The sequence below is a fragment of the Panthera uncia genome, assembly GCF_023721935.1.
Source record: "Panthera uncia isolate 11264 chromosome B3 unlocalized genomic scaffold, Puncia_PCG_1.0 HiC_scaffold_1, whole genome shotgun sequence".
In the NCBI taxonomy this organism is placed as follows: domain Eukaryota; kingdom Metazoa; phylum Chordata; class Mammalia; order Carnivora; family Felidae; genus Panthera; species Panthera uncia.
In genome coordinates, this window is record NW_026057582.1 from 96446158 (window position 1) to 96468571 (window position 22414).

Sequence of the window (22414 nt, forward strand, 5' to 3'; positions counted from 1 at the left end):
TCACAGAGAAAAAAATACTAACCATCACAAGAGAGACATTTTAGTATCCCTCTCTGTAACAGAAATAAGGGGGGAAGAAAAGGATCCCTATATCTTGAAAAAAAAACAACCAACTGGACCTAAGTGTTAGATTAAGAACATTCCATTCAATGACAGTTGAATACACAGTGAAACTTTGGATTGCGAGTAACTTGTTCTGCGAGTGTTCTGCAAAATGAGCAAACGTTTCTAATAAATTTTAACTTCATAAACAAGTGATGTCTTGCAATACGAGTACTACATGATGCCCAATGTCACATGATCACAACTGAGCGGATGGCTCTCTCTTTCTCTCTCACTCGCTGTGGGATTGTGGGTGATTGTCTCCCATGCTCGGATGCTTGGTCTCAGGCTGTGGTGTTTGCTGGTCAGTAATTTTTCAGAACACTGCAAGGTGCCCCCAATTGGCACTAGTGTATTTTTTGTCATGTCAAAGCACCTATGGACAGTCCTTTGCTTTTCCACACAAGAGTAACCTTAGGAATGCTTTGCTTCATTGTAGGTCATTGGATACGTTCCTTGTTAAAGTTGTACAAAAAGAAAAAGATTCCATTGAGCCAAAAGATGGCAGTGATTCTGTTACTGATAGTGAAAGCTATACTACACAATAACCCTCCTCTCTCTTGTCTCCTTCACACCAGCCACAAAGGTTTCAAAGTTAACTACAGGTTAATTTGCTTATTTTTCTTTATATTTTGTATTTTCTTTATTACTTTATATTATATTACACTACTGTAATCATTTTTATATGAATATTTTTGGATTGTGGAACAAATCATCTGAATTTATCCACTAAGATATATAACAAAAAAGTGTTGATAAATACTCAATTATCTAGGAACTGATCAAGATATATCTAAGTGTCCCATGGGTATAAGAATAAATGAGAATGGAAATATAAAAAAAATTGATAATGAAAACATAACATAATATGGGATACAGCTAAACCAGTGCTTACAGGACAATTTACAGCACTTTAGCTTACAACAGAAAAGAAAAAATGTTTCAAGTTTCCATATTAAGGAGCTAGAAAAATAGGAATAATTTAAAACAGAGGTTAAGCAGAAAGAAAGAAATAATACTTACTAGAAGAGAAACAAAATAGAAAACTGACAAAAAGAGAAAAATCAATAAAGCCAAAACTCAATTCATGTGAAAAGACCAATAAAATTATTAAACCTCTACCTAAACTGATCCAGAAAAAAAGAAGATATAAAGCGCCCTTATCAGGAATCAGAGATAACTGCTACAGATTCTACAGACAATAAAGGATAATAAGGGAACATTATAAGCAATACTACATGAACAATTCAGTAATATAGTAGAAATGAACAAATTCCTTCAAAGACTAAAATACTAAAACTGTATCAAGAATAAACAGAAGAATAGCCCTGTAATAATAAAAGAAACTAAGTTTGTAACTAATACCTTTCCCACAGTTTTATTAGTAAAATCTATGAAACACTTAAAGAAATAATAATTTTAAATAGATTGCTTCCGAAAATGGAGAACAGCATTTCCAAACTCATTATATGAAGTCAACATTACCCAGATACCAAAAACAGAAAAAGATTTTACAAGAAAATAGTATTTCCAAAGCCCTAATTAATACAGACAGTACTCTTTAACAAAATGGCAAATCTGATGTAGTAATATATAAAAGTATAATGCAACACATGAAGTACAGAGTATCATGTAGAGTTTATCACAGAAATGCAAGGATTGGTTTCACTTGGGAAAATCAATCAGTGTAATTCACCATGTTAACAGAATAAAGAAAGGAGAATTATCTTGTGATTATTTTGATGAGTGCGGAAAAAGCATTTGATAAAATAAAACATGCATTTGATAAAAAAAAAACTCTTAGAAAAACAGGAACAGAAGGGAACATTCTCAACTTGAAAAGAGCATCCATGAAAAAAAGTAGTATTAACATCATATTGTAAAGTGAATGAATGAGTGGTTTTCTTCTAAAACTAGGAACAAGGAAAGGGAATTTACTCTCACCATGTCTATTTAATGTTGTCCTGGAGGTCCTAGCAGAGCAATAAGGTGAATAAAAATAAATAGATGTTTAAAATGAAACATCCTGAGGTGCCTGGGTGGCTGAGTCAGTTAAGCGTCCGGCTTTGGCTCAGGTCATGATCTCACGGTCTATGAGTTCAAGCCTGGCATTGGGCTCTGTGCTGACAGCTTGGAGCCTGGAGCCTGCTTGGGATTCTGTGTCTCCTTCTATATGTGCTCCTTCCCCACATGCACTCTGTCTCTCTCTCTCTCAAAAATATATAAACATTTAGGGGCGCCTGGGTGGCTCAGTCGGTTAAGCGTCCGACTTCAGCTCAGGTCACGATCTCACGTTCCGTGAGTTCAAGCCCCGTGTCAGGCTCTGGGCTGATGGCTCAGAGCCTGGAGCCTGCTTCTAGTTCTGTGTCTCCCTCTCTCTCTGCCCCTCCCCCGTTCATGCTCTGTCTCTCTCTGTCTCAAAAATAAATAAACGTTAAAAAAAAATTAAAAAAATATATATAAACATTTAAAAAAATAATATGAATGAAATGTCTTTATTTATGGACAATTTGATTAAGTAGGTAGAAAATCCAAAGGATTCTCCATATAAGTCTCTGAATATAATATATAAACTTAGTATGTTTTCAGACTACAAGGTCTACACAAATATTAGCAATAAAACATTATATAACAAACATTTTTAAATACCATTCATGATAGCATCCAAAGTATTAAAATATTTAGGTCTAAGTTAAGCATAAATAATGTAAACCCTATACATAGAAAACTACAAAACACTGTTGAGAAAAATTATAGAAGAACCAACTAATATAAAGATATACCATGCTCAAGGATTAAAAGACTTGTTGTTAAGATGTCAACTGACCCCAAATTGATCTATAAATTCACTGTAATCCCAATCAAAAATCCCAGTCGACTTATGTTTTTTCCTTTTTTTTTGCATCTGACTTCAGCTCAGGTCATGATCTCATGGTTCTTGAGTTAGAGCCCCATATTGGGCTCTGTACTGAGAGCAGGGAGCCTGGAACCTACTTCAGAATCTCTGTCTCCCTCTCTCTCGGCCCCTCCCCTGCTTGTGCTCTGTCTCTCTCTGTCTCTCAAAAATGAATAAATTAAAAACAAACAAAAAAAAAAGAAAGAAATTGACAAATCTATTCTAAATTTCCATGGAAATGCTAAAATCAATGTCAACCATTATATTACCTGATATCAAGCCTTTCTACAAAGCTACCACAAAAAAGACAGTGTGGCGACGTCATAAGGAAAGATAAAGCAATGGATGGGAAAAAAGAGGATAGAAAAGGACACACACATGATTATTTTTGACATAGGAGGTGACTGGGAAAGGGTGGACTTTTCAATAAATGGCGCTGGAACAACTGGATATCCATACATATGGTAAAAGATAAAGACTGCAGTTCACCTCATACAAAACACAAATTTAAATCACAATGGTTAACAGAAAAAGACCTAATAGAAAAAGCTAAAATAATAAAATTTTACAAGAAAACATATAAAATCTTTGTGAGAAGGCTGGGGAATCTAGAAAATGAGGTCAGCAAATCCTCCCCTTAAAATAACTATATAATGATATAAACTGTCAAGAAGAACAATTTTAGGGCTTTGGGCACTAATGGCAAACAACATGTTAAGAAATGTTTTGTCATTAAAAACTGAACTTTAGGTACTAATTGTTGAAAGTCTGTGTCATTCTTGCCTGGTCTACTCCCATGACCTATCCCATATGATCCGGACAGTAGTACTGCCAGGATAAGGGTGCTGTGTTTAAATATACAAAGGAAAACATGATGACAATGATTCAAATAAAGAGAATTGTAATAAAGACAGAGAAACTAGAACACTGAGAAAGACAATCAGAAAAATGAATAAAGCTTCGGAGACTGAAAGGATAACATTAATCATTTCAACATACATGTAATGGAAGCTTTGGAAGGAGAGGGGAATTCAAGGAACAGAAAAATATTTGAAGAAATAATGGCTGAGAACTTCCCCAATCAGAATAATCTATAGATGTGAATCCATCAAATCTCAAGCTGGATAAACACAAAGTGATCCGTACATACACATGTAACACAAAAAGTGTTGAAAGCTAGAGTAAATGGGTGAGCAAACAAGCAAGTGAATGAATTTCAATAAATCTTGGTATGGACCAGAGAAAAAAAACTCATCATGCACATGAAAACAACATGATAAATTACTCACTACTCATCAGAAACAACAAAGGCTAAGGGCAGCAGAATGACATATTCAAAGTGATGGAAGAATAAAACCTGTTGATAAAGAATTATGTTTCCAGCAAAACTATCCTTTATAACCAAAGGCAAATAAAGACATTCACAGAGAAAAACCAAGAAAATTCATTAAAAGCAAACATGCCTTACCAGAAATATTAAACGAAATCTTTTAGACTGAAAGAAATTATCCTTGATTCCTCTTTGTTTCTCTCTGCACATTCAATGCATAAGCAAGCAAGGTCTATTAGCTTTATATACAAAATAAGCCTTGAATCCATATACTTTTTTTCCATCTTCCACTGCCATCATGGGAGCAAGAGCCTTGAATTTTCATTTCATACTATTCTCCTACTTGAAACCCTTTAATTGGTTCTCTATGTACTGAGAATGAAATCCATACTATTTGCCATGGCCAAATATACCCTATGAAAAAAACTTCTCCCTACCTGAACTTTTCTCTTATCATTCTCTCCTCTCTCTATAAGTTCCAGACCACTACACTTTGTATTCTGTAAATGTCCCCAACTCCTTCCTGCTTCAGAATCTTTGTACTTATTATTCCCTCTGCCTAGTAAGTGTCACAGGCAAATCATCACACAAGGCTGGATTCTCCTCTCAAATGCCATTTCCTCAGATCATCCAATCTAAATTTACCCTACCCCCATGACTTGCCTCCTTTTGCTTTACAAAAATTTTGTAATGATAAATAGCATTTATCATTATCTGAAGTTATAATGTTCATTTATTTGACTTCATCTAATATATACCTCACTCAATAAATTATAAGGTTCATGAGGACAGAGATCTTACTATCTTGTTCATCAAATATACATAACTTTAAACCTTATGCTAACATATAAACAATTTTGAACTCTTGAAAGATTTTTTAAAAGCCTTTTTCTCATTTAGTATTTTATAAATGTCATATCTTACAAATTCTACCAGTCTTCTTCAAAAGCTGAATAATCCTCCAACACTATCTCAGGTACTGAAAAGAAAGCAGTATGCCATAACTACTGAGTGATAAACAATGAAACTCTTGAGGGTTGGGGCAGATAGGAAATCCTCTGGGGATTGGGTGCAAAGTCATCCCTCCATCCCAAATTACTATCTTCCTAGGTCTTAACAGCACTCTTGAATATGACACTGTGATCAACAGTGAATTCTTGAGAGCAAGGGAATACGTCCTTTTTATTCTGAATCCCATGTATCTAGCTAGCGTTGCTAGACAGAAGGTGTTTAATTATTTTTCCGAAGCGAACAGCATGTTTCTTCATTTATAAAAGGAAGGTAACAAGATTACCTACTTCAGAGGGTTATTGTGAGGCCAATAAAGAAAAAAAGAAGAAGAAAGGGTAAGTGAAAGAAACAAGGAAAAACATCTCCATGAAGTACTTAATCTCAACTATTAGGTTAGAAAAGCACAGGAGAACTGATCAAATTACCACCTCTCCTATGAACTCTTCCCATTTATTCACCTACCTAGAAGCTAATAAGCTAATAATATCATAAGGTCATAATAATTTCATAAGCTAATAACATATTACATACTATTTCAGCACCAGACAGTAAAGATCCTCCCTTTCCCACAAACAAATTAGCTTATAAGGAACATGGAAACCTGAATAAGAAAGTTCTGATGTCACAAAAAACTAGGAAGAGGACTAACTACAAGTACACTGGGGAAATCTAACAGTGCAGAGTCACTGAGCATTTTAGAGCCTAGGGAGTATTCCATTAGCAGAGATTTCATTAAAGACATCAGTACTATTCCAGTAGCCCCAGTAGCTTCATGTCCTACCCTCACATGTTCAAGAGAGGAGCTAACGAACTACAAATGCAATCTTAATTTAAACTATTGTTGTGGTTTTAATTCCTGAAGGCCATCAAACCAAACATGAAAAGTATACCAACAAAAATTAATCCATGAAGCATTTAAAAAGGCTCTCATTTAAATTCATTTTTAAGAGTTCTATTAACTGCAACATAAATTAGAACTATTATCTTGGCTTTAATTCCTAATGTCTAGCAACCTAAATAGGAAAAATATGCATGCTATCAACAAAACTAAACCATCAAACATCTTAAGTAAAAGCCAGTAAGCTTCAAAAACACGCAACAGCCTCAGGTTGTGATTTCATTATTGATGAGATATAGGAAAGTATCTACATAGCTTGTAGCCAGTTCACCAATAGGGTTGTAATTGAATGTCAAATTTTATTTGCTAAAATTGAGTTATGTTTAAAATAAATATTTACTCAAGAATAATATATTTGATATAGTGGAAAAGGCTATTACAAAAGAACTTTAATATTAGTTATTTTACTTACCAAAATGCAGTCCACTTTAGATTGTACAGTTTTGCTAAAAGAAAAAGAAAGTTAGGTTAATAAAAATGATAAATTTATTAAATATTTGAAATAGTAAAACTCTTTTTTAACATTAGGCATAATACCCTAAAACTGCATCTTTCACAAAGCATAACATACATCTATTTCCCATTCACTGTACTAAATTCAGCCCTAAAGCATGATCAAAATATCTGAGTTCACTGCTACAGTCAACCTATTACTGTTACAATGTATCATTCTAACAGATGTTTTGAATAAACAATTAAGTTTTTAGAGACATACTAAAATGCAGATATGTATTATTATACATAGAAATAGGACAGAGAGTTTATAATGAATTATGATTTTTATTCAATGCCTGCCACTCTGGAAAATGACTTGTTTGGCATTTAAAAGCCATAATGGTGTAATATTATCTGTATTTCTAAAGACTTGTTATAAAGTAGATTCTCTTGTCCTCTTCTCCCTCCCATTCACACATATGTACGCTCGCTCATGCACAGGCACACAGCCTAGGGAAAGGAATCCGTAGACATAAAAGTAGTAATAAAGATTAACTACTATGGTAATAAATTGGAAGGGGATAATGTATTTAGCAATAAATAATCCATTAAAAAAATCAAATTAAAAAAAGAAATAAATAATCCAAATAAAGGCACTATACATCAACTTAACTGAGCCACTGAATAAGTGAATTATTAATATGGAATACAAATGAAGTCAGTATAAAATAATTTAACTGTCATCTGAATTTTGTTATAACACATTAAAGTTCAAATGCAATGAAATCACATATAAAGTTCAGAGATAGTTTATATCTTAAAAGATGTTATAAACAAAATTATCTCTCATAAAAGATTCTAGTCAAATAAATGTAAAAAAATGGTTATTTGCCTCTTTATACAGCTATGCAGTTAATCTATAGAGTAAAAAATCAACATTTAAATTTCATTACAGTCAATGCAATCAATAACCTCAAAATTTTTCATTTGTATTGAGATTTCAAATTTCACATTTTAAAGAACAAAGTATGACTTAATTTAGTTCAGTTGCAAAAATCAGAATGACTAAAAAGAACAAGAAAAGCAAATGATACCTCCACTTAAGAGGAAATGAAATCCCCTTCCCACAATCCCACGGAAGACTTTTTAGAGGTTTTTAAATCTTTTGGGATTTGTATAGTTTATAACACATTAGCAGCTAAAGTGTGCTATTTTTTTTTTCTCTTCTTAGTAACTCCCACAATTTCCCTGAGATAAGAGAGTAATCTACAGATTAAGAATTGCTCCTAAAAAATAAAGAATCCAAACACTGTTCACCACATTCTTCTAAACCCCCAACATTTCCTGTCTAAAGTGTTACCGTAACCTAAACGGTCTCCCTCCTTCTTTTCTTAACACCTCCCCCGCCTTGCCCCAACAACTCTGTGGGCTATTGTCAACAAAATGGCCAGAGTGATTCTTTGTCCAAACCACATTAGTCCTTCCCTCCAGTCTTGATCATGGCCAACAAAGCCCCGGATGACCCAGCCTTCAGCTAGCTTTCTAATCTCATCTCCTATTATTCCTCTGTTCCTCATTCATTCAGCTCCTGCCACACTATCCTCGGTGCTATTTTCTCAAGGCTGGTGCAGGGCCTTTGTACTGGCATTTTCTGTCAGCTTCTAAGACTTTTCTCCCATATGGCTATCTGTTCATTTTTTTCATAACTTTGCTAGATGTTATCATTTACAGATAGTTCTTCCCTGACTTTCCCAGATAAAATATTCTCCATCACTCTCCTCCTTGCTCTGTTTCACTTTTCATTATTGCACTTACCACCAGTCATTTTATATTTTTATTAGTTTGTCACCGGCTATCTTCCTTGACTAGAATTTAACTCCATGAAAGCAGGCTTTATCTGTTTTGCTCCCTGGGGTATTATAATCTGGCACATGTTAGGTGTTCAATAAAATCTGTTAAATGAATAAATGACAAAAACATTCAGTCCCCCATATGAAGAAAACTCTTTGGAAAGACGGATCACTTAAAAAAGGGTTTGTAGAGAAATTAATATAAAATTGAAAATGTGTTCATTTTTAAAGCATCACTCTAGATATACTCCTCTTCTATCAGAAACCTGCTCTACAGGATATCTGAAGAGGATGACTATGTCTTCTTATCACAAACAATTTGGTAAATCGCTAAAAATTATGTATAAAAGATAGCCTTTCAAAGAATAAACTTGAAAAGTAAAGTGAAAGTGCTTCTAAGCTAGATATGAACCTTGGCAATCACCTGACCTAGCCTTTTGATGATTTTTTATCTCATACTTAACACAAGCATAATAGAAGGATATAGATTTTTAGTCCCCTTTGATCTTCTGTCCAGTCTCATATCATACCTCACTACTTTCCCAAAGACAACTTATTAATCTGATGTGTAACTTTCCCAGTTGATATTTCAATATTTGTATGAGATACACAAATATCTACAAGCAACATACACTGTTGTTCCAAGAAGCTTTTACATGTTTATATAAATGCCCTTACATTATATATATACACAAACACACACACACACACACACACACACACACACACATATATATATTCTGCAACTATCTTTTTTCATTCAACATTATTTTGAGATCTACAGTTTGATGAAATGCATTCATTTTTTATAATGTCTGAAAAGTATTCCAGTGGATGAATATATCAAATTTATTCATCCATTTCACATTTACTGAAAGCCAGTTATGTACTTTCCAGTTTTTCTACAATGTTGCAATAAACTTTGTACATGTCTCCTTGTGTACACATGTGAAAACCTCTCAGTTATAAATTCAGAAGTTAATTTTCTGGGTCTCATGGATGTATCTATTCAGTTTTATTATATATTACCAAATTCTTCTCCCAAGCAGTAATATTCATTTATATTTCCATCAGCAGTATATGATAATCCCTATTTTCCTATTAAATTGCACAAATAAATGCCATTTATACATGACATATAATACATATATTAAATACTTATTCTAAGGAATATAAATTTTTAAAATTTATCATTTCCCAATTTCTAACAATACTGTGTACCTTGTCACCTGCTTACTGGCCATATAGGTTCTTTCCTCTGTAAATTGCTGGTTCATATTCTTTGCCCATTTTTAAGGGAGTTGACTATTTCTTATTAAATTGTTGTAGTTCTTTATACATTCTGGACATTAATTCTCTTTTACATATACTTAACTTTGTTAATGATGCATTTTAATGACATCTTACTAAAGTTAAAATTTTTGATTTAGTCAAATTTATCAATTTTTTTCCTTTATGATTATGTTTTTTATCTTAAGACATCCTACCTAAAGTGTTTTTTTAATGTTTATTTATTTATTTATTTATTTATTTATTTAGAGCGCTTGCTCATGTGCACATATGAGCAGGGGAAGGGCAGAGAGAGAGGAAGAGAGAATCCCAAAGCAGGCTTCACACTGGCAGTGTAGAGCCTGATGTGAGGCTTAATCTCACGCTCGATCTCACAAACTGCGAGATCATGAAAGAGCTGGATGCTTAACTGACTGAGCCACCCAAGTGCCCCCTATCTAGTTTTAAAGACATATTTCATTCTAAAATTTTTGAAGTTAGCTTTTCAATTGTGATCTTTATTCAAATTAGAATTTATTCTTATGCATGGTATGGTATGTGTGTGTATATATATAAATATATATATATTTATATATATACAAACACACATACACACTCTTTTTGGCAAGCCAACTGTACCCTATTTTATTATGCCAAGTTTTCACGTGTGCTTGAACCTACTTGTGGCTTTTTTTCTATTTTATTATTAATCTATGTGTCTATCTCTGAGTCACCACTCCAAGTTTATTAGTGCTTTAAAAATTAGGTCTAGTTATTCCATGACCCTCCTTGACCATATTCATAACAGCCTTGATAAGTCTTGGGCCTTAAAATACTCTAAGTGATTTTTTCGGTTTTTTCAATTCCACAAAAATCTTGCTAAGATTTATACTGAGCTGTACTGAAGTTATAGATTGAAGTGGGAGAGCTAATTCATAATTTGGATTTATTTTTGTCTGTCTTAAAAAGTTCTTATAATTTTCCCTATATCTTTTGTTAGAAAAAGCCCTAGCTAGTTTATAGATGAATTATACCATGTACCATGAATTATAACTTTTTTTATTATGTTTTCTAATTGGTTCTTGCTAATGTACATGCTGATGTGCACAAAACTGTTAGTTCCATGCTGATCTTGTATCGAGAAACCTTCCTGAACTTATTAGCTCTAATAGTATGTAGAATCTCTTATAGATAATTTCACTTACAATTAATGAAAATGTTTTTCTTCTTTTTCTGTCTTTATGCTTCTTTTTCTCCTCCTTTCTCTTAAATAATTACATCAGCTAAAATCTCTAGTCTAATGGTGAAGAGTGCAGTGACAGCAGACATCTTTGTTCTGTTTCCAATTCTTATTTCAAAGTTTTAATATGATATACTGTGATATTCCACTTAGGGTATATTTTATACTTTCCTACAATATTCCTAAATATGTGATGCTTATTTGATTAAAAGAAAATAACGCTTCAATTTTCTAATGTCCTGCTTCAGATAATAACAAGGTAACTTCCCACATACAACAATGATATACTGTGGACTACATATAAAAACAAACATTAAAGTTAAAGAGAGTGACCAAAAGCAGGTGGCAACTGGAGGGAAGGCATCCTTAAAAGAAGGGAACTGCACTGGGTAGGATATGTATTTATAAGGCTGTTGCCTGAGGCCTCTTACCCCCCATGCAGCACTGAGCCCACAAGAATGAAGCAGAAACCTGCTGTCTTGCCAGCTGAGGAGCAGAGGACAATATCTGGGATTGCCAGAGCTACTATAACATGAAAGATGAAATCCCAGAAAGGAAGGTGTCACAAAATTTTTATGTAAACTATGCCCAAATGTTTGGATAACCTTCTTCTGGGAAAGACAGCAAGGCTTCCAGAAAAAAGTAACAGCTGGAAGGTGGAAAGACCTGAGCTGAGCCTTCTTGCTGCCGCCTATTATAGGAGCAATGTTGGCATTTGAATCCAGTGTACTGGGATAAAAAACAAAAAGAAAACCCAAAAGACAAAACACCCACAACACTCAGAGAAAAATAACAGAATCCAAAGCCTACAACATATCACCGACAATGTCTATTACACAAGCAAAATTTACCAGAAAGAAGAAACAGGAAAAAGAGACCCATACTCAAGATAAAAAAGCAGCTCACAGAAACCAAATCCTGAATGATCTACATGTCAGAATTAGTAGGCAGGGATTTCTAAGCAAATATTACAAATATGTGCAAATATTTAAAGGAAAATATGGTCATAAGAATGTATACATGGTGTGGAGGGCAGAGAATCTCAGCTGAGAAATGGTAGTTATGGAAAAGAACCAAATGGAAGTTCTAAAACTAAAAAAAAAGTACAATGTCTAAAATGAAAAATTCATTGGATTACCTTAAGAGATCAGACACATCAGAAAAAGGGTCACTAAACTGGAAAATAAATCAATACATCTTACTGAATCTAAAGGAGAAAGAAAAAGATTTTCAACATAATAAACAGAGCTGCAGAGATTTGTAGTACAACTACAAATGTGGTCTAACTATGTGCAGCCGGAGAGGAGAGAGAATGGGACAGAAAAATATCTGATAAATGACCAAAATTTCCCCAAACTGGGTAAAAAACACAAACTTACATATCCAAGCTCATCAAACTACAAGCAGGATAATCACTAAGAAAACCACACATGGGATTATCATAGTCAAAGAGATGAAAATGCAAAGATAAAAAGCAAATTTTGAAGGCAGCCGGAGTACAGTTAACATTAAATGTGGTAAAAAAAAAAAGTGGTATGAACGATAGCTGACTTCTATATAGTGAAGTGATTTGTAACAGAAGTACTAAAGGAATTCAAGAGACAAAGGAAAATCCTTTCAACAAATGCTGATGGAATAACTGTATGTATCTATAAACAAATAAACATAATTCATTCTACACCTAAATTTGAATTGGAACTTAAAATTAACTATAACAATTTAAACTATAAAGTGCTTAGAAGAAATCACAAATTATTATGTCCTAAAATTATACAAAGATGTCTTAGGATACAGAAGCAATAACCTTAAAAAAAAAAACAAACAACTAAATTAGATCCCATCAAAATGAAAATCAACTTCTATTCATCAAAAGACATCAATTAAGAAAATAAGCCACCAACCAAAAACAGTATTTGCAAAACCTATACCTAACAAAAGACTTATGTTTGGAATATGTAATAAATTCCTTCAACTCAACAGTAAAGCCAATTAATAAAAAAGCAAACAACTGGAATAGTTTACACACACAAAAAAAGGATATACAAATGTCCAATAAGCATACAAAAAGATGTTCAATATCAGTAATCATCAAGGAAATGCAAATCAAAATCATAATGATATACTATTATATACTCACTAGGATGGCTAAAATCAAAAATACTGAAAACACCAAGAAGTGGCAAGAATTTGGAGCAAGTGCAACTGTCATACATTTCTGATGGAAATGTAAAAGGAAAAACCACTTTGAAAAATTTGGTAGTTAAATATAAACCTATGTTTCAATGCAACAATTCTACTCCTAGGTATTTATTTAAAAGAAATGAAACTATTCACAAAACAGTCTTTTACAATAATGTTCACAGCATCTTTAGTCACAATAGCCCCAAACTGAAAACAATCTAAATGGCAGTCAATAGAAGAATGGATAAAAATGTGGTATATTCATAGTACTTAGCAAATTAAAAAAAAAAAAAAAGACTTATATATACATACAAACACATAGATGAATCTAGTAGATATTATACTGAGCCAAAGACACCACCCGGAAAAGTTCACTCTGTACAATTCCATTTATATGATGTTCTAGCATTGGCAAAATCAATCTATGGTGAAAGAAAAATTAGAAAAAGTGGATGTCTTAGGATGAGGGTGGGGTTGGCTTGGAAGGAGGACGTATGAACTCTTTTTGCCCCATCTGCCCTTTACAGGAAAGAATTTTGCCCTTCAGCTGCTGGTAGTGCTTCCAGCAGAAAGATCTCTGTTGTCTGGGGGGTGTCTATGCTGAAGAAAACTTCACTCCCCAAGTCATATCTCCTTCCAGGAACAGCCCAAACCCAGAGACTGATCAACATGGGGATATAAAGGCCCAGTTCCTTACTCCACCTTGGACCAACTCTGATGGATGATTCCAGCTTCCAAATACTCCAGCACTACACTTTAATTTTCCCTCTGCCTTCTTCCATTCTTTCCATAGATGTGAATCTCAAGAGCATTCCCTAATGAAGTGATTCTTAAAATATAATTCTTGGACTACCATCACCTGGGAGTAGTTACAAATGCAAACTTGTGGGCCCCACTCTAGACCTATTGAATCAGAAAGCAGAAGCCCCAATCACCTATAAAAAGTTTCTAAGCCTTTCTGGCTCACTCTTAAATATACTCAAATAGTTACACAATTGGGGGAAATCCCTAATATGAAAATCAGAACATTCCTGTTAAAAAGAGGGCATGAAACCCCTACTAGAAGGCTATGCAAGAAGAAAAAAATATAATCAAATCTTCACAAAGGTAAGGAACAAAAACTGGATACTATATATACATTTTAAAACACAGAAATAAAGAGTGATGTCTTAAAATCAAAATGATTGGGCTGGATATTTTCTGTTTGCCAGAAAATCCTTCCAGATCCAGTTCTCATCCTTTGCAATAACCCAGGAGGCTGGCCTCATGCACTGTATCTATATGGCTCCCTTCTTTGGTTTCCAGTGAGCCAGTATCAGTCACTGGAAGGAGATAGAGCAAAAGAAGAGACAGGAGGTATTTATTCCTTTTGGCTTTCTCTCTGACAGGCAACGAGTTTAGTTGTTGGGGAACTTCTGAACAAATCTTAAGACCTTTTTGAACTCATTGAGCCATAAGCATCAAAGACTTTGGTCAAAAATGAAAAATATATAAAAATTTAAATTAAAAAGTCTTGAACTTATAAAACAAGAAATGGTATTATCTGTGGATATATTTAGAATTAACTTATAATTACTTTTTCTATTATTTTTCCTATTTAAGAACATTTTTCAGAAACAGGAAAAATATACATAAAAATACATTCACCACTCTAATAATGAACCACTGATGCACATTTGAGCATTTTTAAAAAGGTAGATAGTATAGTTCTTCATTTTTATTTTTGAATAAAACCATTTCATTAATTTTATCGACGAATAACTTATGTTCAAATGATAATATGTTTAACATGAATATTTTTCTATGTTTTTTGACATTTTCTAAATTGTTGATAATTTATTAGATTTCAAATGCATCAAACTTCTGGTCTCACTGTTTTCTTAAAAAAATTGTTAGTTTTGTAAACATTTTAAATAGTATCAATCTGGTAATTGGTATTAGACAAAAATAACACAATATCAGTATCACAATTTTGCTGTGGTATTATAACTACTAAGGTTAGGGAACATGCTAATCATTCATCTGCCCCATCTTTCAGTTTAAGCTTTGCACGTCAAGTCAGATCAACACAATGTTACGAAGTAAAAACCTTAAACCTAGACCTATAGAGTAGGAAAAAGAAGGAAACACACCAGCAAGAAGAGCTTATACTAATTTAAGGAAGAGAGATACAGCTTGAGAAAGCATATTTTGTTTTCCCTAAATTGAATTAAAAAGTGAAGCTGGAAATAACTTCTTACCTCGTGCTAGTGGGGTTATACAAAAGAGACAGTAATTTTAGAAAGTAGATGTTAAAAAAAAATTAGTCTAAGCCTACTTTACCCACAGAAACACTTAATAAAAATAACCATGTAATATTCTCTTTTCTTCAGACTTAAATATGATACAATAAATTAGCAGTCATGGGTCAAACATACACCGAATATAATACTCTGTAAGTAGTAGTATGCCTGAATGAACATTTAGAGACTCCTTGCTAGAAACATTTCAGAGACTGTTTCTCCAGTTTCTACAAATTGTTTATAAACTATTTATTACAGATAACATCATATTAAGAGACTCTCACTCATCTCTCTAACAACAGGTTTGGCCTCCATCCAAAAGTTCAATATTTTTTCTACATTTATGTAGAGTCTCCAAGTCAGAATTAAAAGTGAATCACAGTTCCTAAATATCTGATTCAAAATTCTTGTGTTGCAGAAATTGTGATTTATGAATGCTAGATATTAGACTTCACTCATGGAAAATCTGAGGTAGGTGAGGTACAGTGTAATATATCAACTGTAAGAAGCTCTTGCATTCTAGCCTTGTCAGGACAAGTCAAACTCTTTGTTAGCTTCCTCTTCCTGTAAAATAATTAATTCTATTAAAAATATATTGACTTCAGATCCTTTTTGTAGATTATGACTCAACTCACAGTCATCAAAGTAAAAGACAGTTTTGCCTTATACTTATCTATAATGAATGTGAAGAATTTTAGTTTGCTCAAATGAGAACAAACAAAATTTCACATTTTAAAAAATAACCACAGTAATAGTGGCTAATTCTATAAAGTTTGAAAGGTAAAATATTTTTAAAAAGCAACCTACCCTTAACACCATCATCCAGAAATATTTATTTATATACTTACTATGTCTTCTTAAAAATAACTGGGATCTGTTGGTGAGGACGTGGAGAAATTGGAACCACTGAATACTACTGACAGGAATGTAAGACCGTACAGCTGCTGCAGAAAGCAGTTTGTTCCTTCCTCAAATAACACAGAATTACCACAAGGCCCAGCAAGTCTACTCCTAGGTATATACCCAAAATGAAAATGAGTATTAAAATAAAAATGTGCACATAAATATTCATAGACACATTATTCATAAGAGTCAAAAGGTGGAAACAGCCCAAATGTCCATCAACAGATGAACAAACAAAATGTGGTACACATCCATATGATGGAATATCATTCAGCCACAAAAAAGAATGAAGTACTGATCCATACTAAAACATGGTTGAATCTTGAAAATTTTATATTTAGAGAAGGCAAACATAAAAGGTCATGTATTGTAAGTTATAATGTATATCCAAGAGTATCTACATCCACAGACATAGAAAGCAGACTGGTGGTGGCCAGAGGTTGAGGGGACAGGAAATTGGGGAGTGACTACTTAATTACACTCATATGGGGTTTCATTTTGAGGTGATGAAATATTTTGGAACTAGACAGAGGTGATGGTTACAAAGCCTTGTAAATATAAAAGTACTAAATGTCACTCAATTGGGCATTTTAAGTGGCTAATTTTAGATTATGTAAATTTTACCTTAATGAAAACCAAATTGTGATCATAAAACTAAGAAAAACTCACCTAGATACTACACAACCTAATCAACGAAGTACCAATGTTAATTTTTATAACCCAAAATGCTTTTGATCATTTACATTTTACAGTCTTTAAGCAAGCACATAAAACTGTAGTATTTAATATATTTCTGCATGAACATTTTGTGAAATTTAGATGACAATGTATCATTTACAAATCTTTTGTCTTTCCTCTGATCATCTATACCTTTTGCACAATTCTTGAAAACAACACCATCATCCCACCTTCTTTTAACTTTGAAATTGGCCTGAGGCTGGAATGGGCCAGTGAGATTAAGCAGAGGGTTTCCACTCCATGTTTTTCATACTTATTCTTTCCTCTTCTGCCTTCTATTCTTGTTCCTTCCTGGCCTGCTCTTCATCAATTAAAAAAAATTTTTCTAGTTCTGCAAGAAGAGCTGAAGTATCACATCATCACTCTCTTCTTCATAATTTTCATCTTCATCTTCCTCGTCTGTTAGAGTATCATCTGCATCAAGGCTGCAGGAGGTATCTGGTCTCATCAAGGCATTTTTTTTTTCCAAAAATTTTTATTGTTTATTCTTGAGAGAGAGACAGAGAGAGGGAGGGAGACACAGAATCCGAAATAGGCTCCAGGCTCTGAGCTGTCAGCACAGAGCCCAACATGGGGCTTGAACTCACAAGCCGTGAAATCATGACCTCAGCTGGAGTCAGATGCTTAACAGTCTGAGCCACCCAGGCGCCCCACCAAGGCGTTTTTGACATTGAAAAGGAGGTTGTATGTTCTCATGTCAGATGATCTCTTTTTCTCTCTTATAGTAGCTCTGTCTCTCCCTTCTTGTCTGTCCTGCAGCCATGGTTCTGAACTTCTTCAGGGGCATACTGAGTAGTTTGTATTTTATCTTTGTATGAGAGGTTCTCTACTTGAATATTGCTTTAAGAGGTGGTTCAAATCACCTTCTCCTTCTCCTCGCCCACTTCTTGCAGGTTCAAAAGCTGGTCTAGCCGCTGTTGTCATCTTTTCTAATTGGCAGAGGTCTGATGTAGCAACCTCTGGAAATCATACAGACACCATTATGGCATCCTCCTTTACTGTGAAGTTTGTTCTATGCTTTATAGAATGTTTGGCGTTACTGGATGATGCCCACTAAATGTCAGTAGACATTCTGACAACCAAAAATGCCCTACATATTACCACATGTCCCTAGTTGAGAGCTACTGCTCTAGAAAGTAGAGAACAAAGTCATTCATACATTATGTGTCAACTCACACATAAGAAGTTCCCTAATAAGTGCTCTACAAACGAGTTACTTCAAAAGTTCAAACTTCATTAGGTATGAAAAATGAACTTCTTGCCTTTTTTAAAAAAAACAAGGTATTGGGGCGCCTGGGTGGCTCAGTCGGTTGAGCGTCCGACTTCGGCTCAGGTCACGATCTCGCGGTCCGTGGGTTCGAGCCCTGCGTCGGGCTCTGGGCTGACAGCTCGGAGCCTGGAGCCTGTTTCAGATTTTGTGTCTCCCTCTCTCTGCCCCTCCCCCGTTCATGCTCTGTCTCTCTCTGTCTCAAAAATAAATAAACGTTAAAAAAAAAATTAAAAAAAAAAACAAAAAAAAAAAACAAGGTACTACAAGCATTTGTTAATTTTATCATAAAACTCACTTTGTTGTTCAGAAAATTAAAACTAATTTCAACTAGAAGAATTAATTCTATTACCAGGTAACTTTTGCCTACTATTTAATTATTCATATCATTAAAATTAAGCTTTCAACTTCTTACTGACATTTTCCCATTCACTGAGTTAGTATCTTTTCTATTACTTTTTGAAATTACCCAGTTGCAAATATATAGTAAAGTTATAGAGAATAATATAATACACATGTTCCTGCCAGCCAGTTTGAACAAATCTGAACATTTCCCCCACCTTTTTTTCCCTTAAGGAAGAAAACTTTATGGATAAAACTGAAGCCCCTCTGGGCTCTTTTCCAATTTCATTTCACAATTCCTTTGTTGGTGCAGACTACTATCCAGAACTTCTTGGTTACCATTCCTATGAATGTTTATATTTTTATGACAAATATTCAGTACACTAGTCCCCCCTTACCTGTGGTTTCGCTTTCCATAGTTTCAGTTACCCAAAGTCAACCACAGTCCAGAAACAGAAGATCTTCTTTTGATGTATAATCAGAAGGTCATTAGTAGCCTAGCTCTATGTCATGATAGCTACATCATTCACTGCACTTCATCTCATCGTGTAAGCATTTTACCATATCACATCACTATAAGAAGGGTGAGTACAGTAAGGTATTTTGAGAGACCACATTCACATAACTTTTATCATATTGTTATAATTGTTCTATTTTATTAATGTTTGCCATTAATTTCTTATTGTACCTAACTTATAAGTTAAGCTTTATCATAGGTATGTACGTATGTATGTATGTATGTATGTATGTACATATAGGCAAAAACATAGGTAGTATATCCATGGTTCCAGGCATCCACGGGGTCTTGGAACATATCCCCTGTTGGATGGGGGGTTGGGGGGGACTGCTATATGTCACTAAACGATATGAAGCAGCTTTGTTTACTTTATAAACATGGAATTATGATGCATGTATCATTCATCCCCCTTTTACTTACTAGGCCTTAGAAAAAGTGTATCTATTTTGATTCATTCTAGTTTATCCATTTTAACTGTTACACAGTGCTATGGATTGAATTATGTCCCAATCCTCAATACCTCACAATGTGAATTTATTTGATGACAGAGTCTTTACAGAAGCAATCAAGTTAAGATAAATCAATCAGACATGTGGGTGTGCTCAAATCCAACACCACAGCTATGCTAATAAAATGGGGAAATGCAGACACAGAGACACCCATGAAAGGAAGATGATGTGAAGAGATATGGGAGGTGGCCATCTACAAGCCAAGGAAAGCAACCTGGAAGATCCTTGCCTCATAACCCTCAGAAGGAATCAACCCTGCTAACACCTTGATCTTGGAATTCTGGCCCCCAGAACCGCAAGAAAATAAATTTCTGTTGTTTAAGCCACCTACTCTATGGTACTTTGTTACAGCAACCCTAGGAAACTAATACACATAGTATTGAACATACTACTTTTTATTTGTACACCCTTCCACTGAAAGACTTATGGAGTTTCCAGCTCTATACTATAACACACAACATCCCAACAAACATTTGGCACACAGATCTTGCTATGCACATTGCAACACTTTCTCTCAGACAGGCTTATATACAAACATACATAAACAAACCTTGCAGAAGAATTCTGGTATGTTGATCTTCAACTTTCTAATTATTGCTAAATTGCCCTTTAAAGTATTCTCCAAAAGCTGTGTAAGAGAATAATTTCTCTATCCTCTGCAAAATCTGGTAATGACGGACTTTTTCCAATGTGATGTGTGTGAAATATTTCATTGTTTTAATACGTACTACTCTATTAGTGAAGTTTAACATCCTTACATGTTTATTGCCTACTAAGCTCTTCTTTTAAATACTTATTTTTGAGAGAGAGAGAGAGAGAGAGAGAGAGAGAGAGAGAGAGAGAGAGGCGAGTGGGAAAATAGCAGGGAAAAAGGGGGAAGCAGAATTTGAAGCATGTTCCAGGCTCTGAGCTGGCAGCAGAGCCCGATGCAGGGCTCAAACCCAGGAACCATGGGATTATGACCTGAGCTGAAGTCCGATGCTTAACTGACTAAGCAACCCAGGTGCCCCTGCCCTCTAGGCTTTCTTATGTGTACTGCCTAGTCATATCCTTCACCATTTTTCTACTTTGCTGTTCGCTATTATTCTTATAATAATATTATTTATAGGAGTCCTCTTTATACTTTTATACTAATCCTTTGCCAATTATTTGAATTACAAGTATTTTTTCCTCATCTGCAGCTTGTTTTTCTTTTTATGGTGCCACTTTACAAAAAGCTTTAATTTTATTTTTTTTAATTTTAATTTTTTGATTTAACTTTATTTTTTATTTTTTAAAATTTACATCCAAATTAGTTAGTATACAGTGAAGCAATGAGTTCAGTAGATTCCTTAATGCCCCTTACCCATTTAGCCCACGCCCCCTCCCACAACCCCTCCAGCAACCCTCAGTTTGTTCTCCATATTTATGAGTCTTTTTTGTTTTGTCCCCCTCCCTGTTTTTATATTATTTTTGTTTCCCTTCCCTTATGTTCATCGGTTTTGTCTCTTAAAGTCCTCATATGAGTGAAAGTCATATGATTTTTGTCTATTTCTGACTAATTTCCCTTAGCACAATACCCTCCAGTTCCATCCACGTAGTTGTAAATGACAAGATTTCATTCTTTTTGACTGCTGAGTAATACTCCATTGTATATATATACCACATTTTCTTTATCCATTCATCCATCGATGGACATTTGGGCTCTTTCCATATTTTGGCTATTGTTGATAGTGCTGCTATAAACATGGGGGTGCATGTGTCCCTTCGAAACAGCACACCTGTATCCCTTGGATAAATGCCTAGTGGTGCAATTGCTGGGTCGTAGGGTAGTTCTATTTTTAGTTTTTTGAGGAACCTCCATACTGTTTTCCAGAGTGGCTGCACCAGCTTGCATTCCCACCAACAATGCAAAAGAGATCCTCTTTCTCTGCATCCTCACCAACATCTGTTGTTGCCTGAGTTGTTAATATTAACCATTCTAACAGGTGTAAGGTGGTATCTCATTGTGGTTTTGATTTGTAACAAAAAGCTTTAATTTTAATATAGCCAAATTTATTAGTATTTTTCTTCATGAAAAGTGCTTTTGGTGTATTGTTTTTAAAAATTCTCCATTATTACGAGGTCACAAAGAGATGTATTTTCTTTTAAATGTTTGCTTTTCACATTTGGGACGTGTTTCCCTCGATTCTGTGTGTGATATACATACACATATTTTTTCATATAGATGACTAAAGGTCCCAGTGGTCCACCCTTTTCCTTGTAGATGAGGCTGCAGTCTTGTTTGTGTTTCCTAAGTCTAGCACTTTTCCTGGTACACATTAGGCAATGTGTGCTCAATAAAATGAGGGACAGAGAAAGATGGGAGACAGAGGCAAAGCAGGGAGAGGAGTGTGGGAAAAAGTATTCAGATTATGCTCCTTGGTGCAAACTTAAGTATCAAAACTATACAAGTCAAAGGATATTAAAAGCAGACAGAGAGGGAAGGCTGTAGGAAGATGGGCTTTCCATAACTTTGGAACCCTGAAGCAAAGATACTGATCATGTAACTGGGTAACAACTCTGCTTTCTCTCTCCCAGGATGAGAATGCGGCCTTGCTGGTGCTGAGTTGGTTCAGTATCTGGAAAGCTGTGATGCTGTAGAACTATCACTTGGTTTTTGTCT

At 34.4% G+C, this 22414-nt stretch overlaps 1 protein-coding gene and 1 pseudogene across 1 annotated transcript in view; both read right to left on the reverse strand.

Moving 5' to 3' along the window:
* RFX7 (regulatory factor X7) overlaps positions 1-22414 on the reverse strand; it is a 134171-nt gene that overhangs the window by 70426 nt on the left and 41331 nt on the right. Inside the window, exon 2 of the mRNA XM_049613672.1 lies at positions 6650-6683. Within this exon, the coding sequence (XP_049469629.1) occupies positions 6650-6683 (34 nt within the window). The remainder of the gene's footprint in view (positions 1-6649; positions 6684-22414) is intronic.
* Positions 13282-18413, reverse strand: LOC125910026 (spliceosome-associated protein CWC15 homolog; annotated as a pseudogene).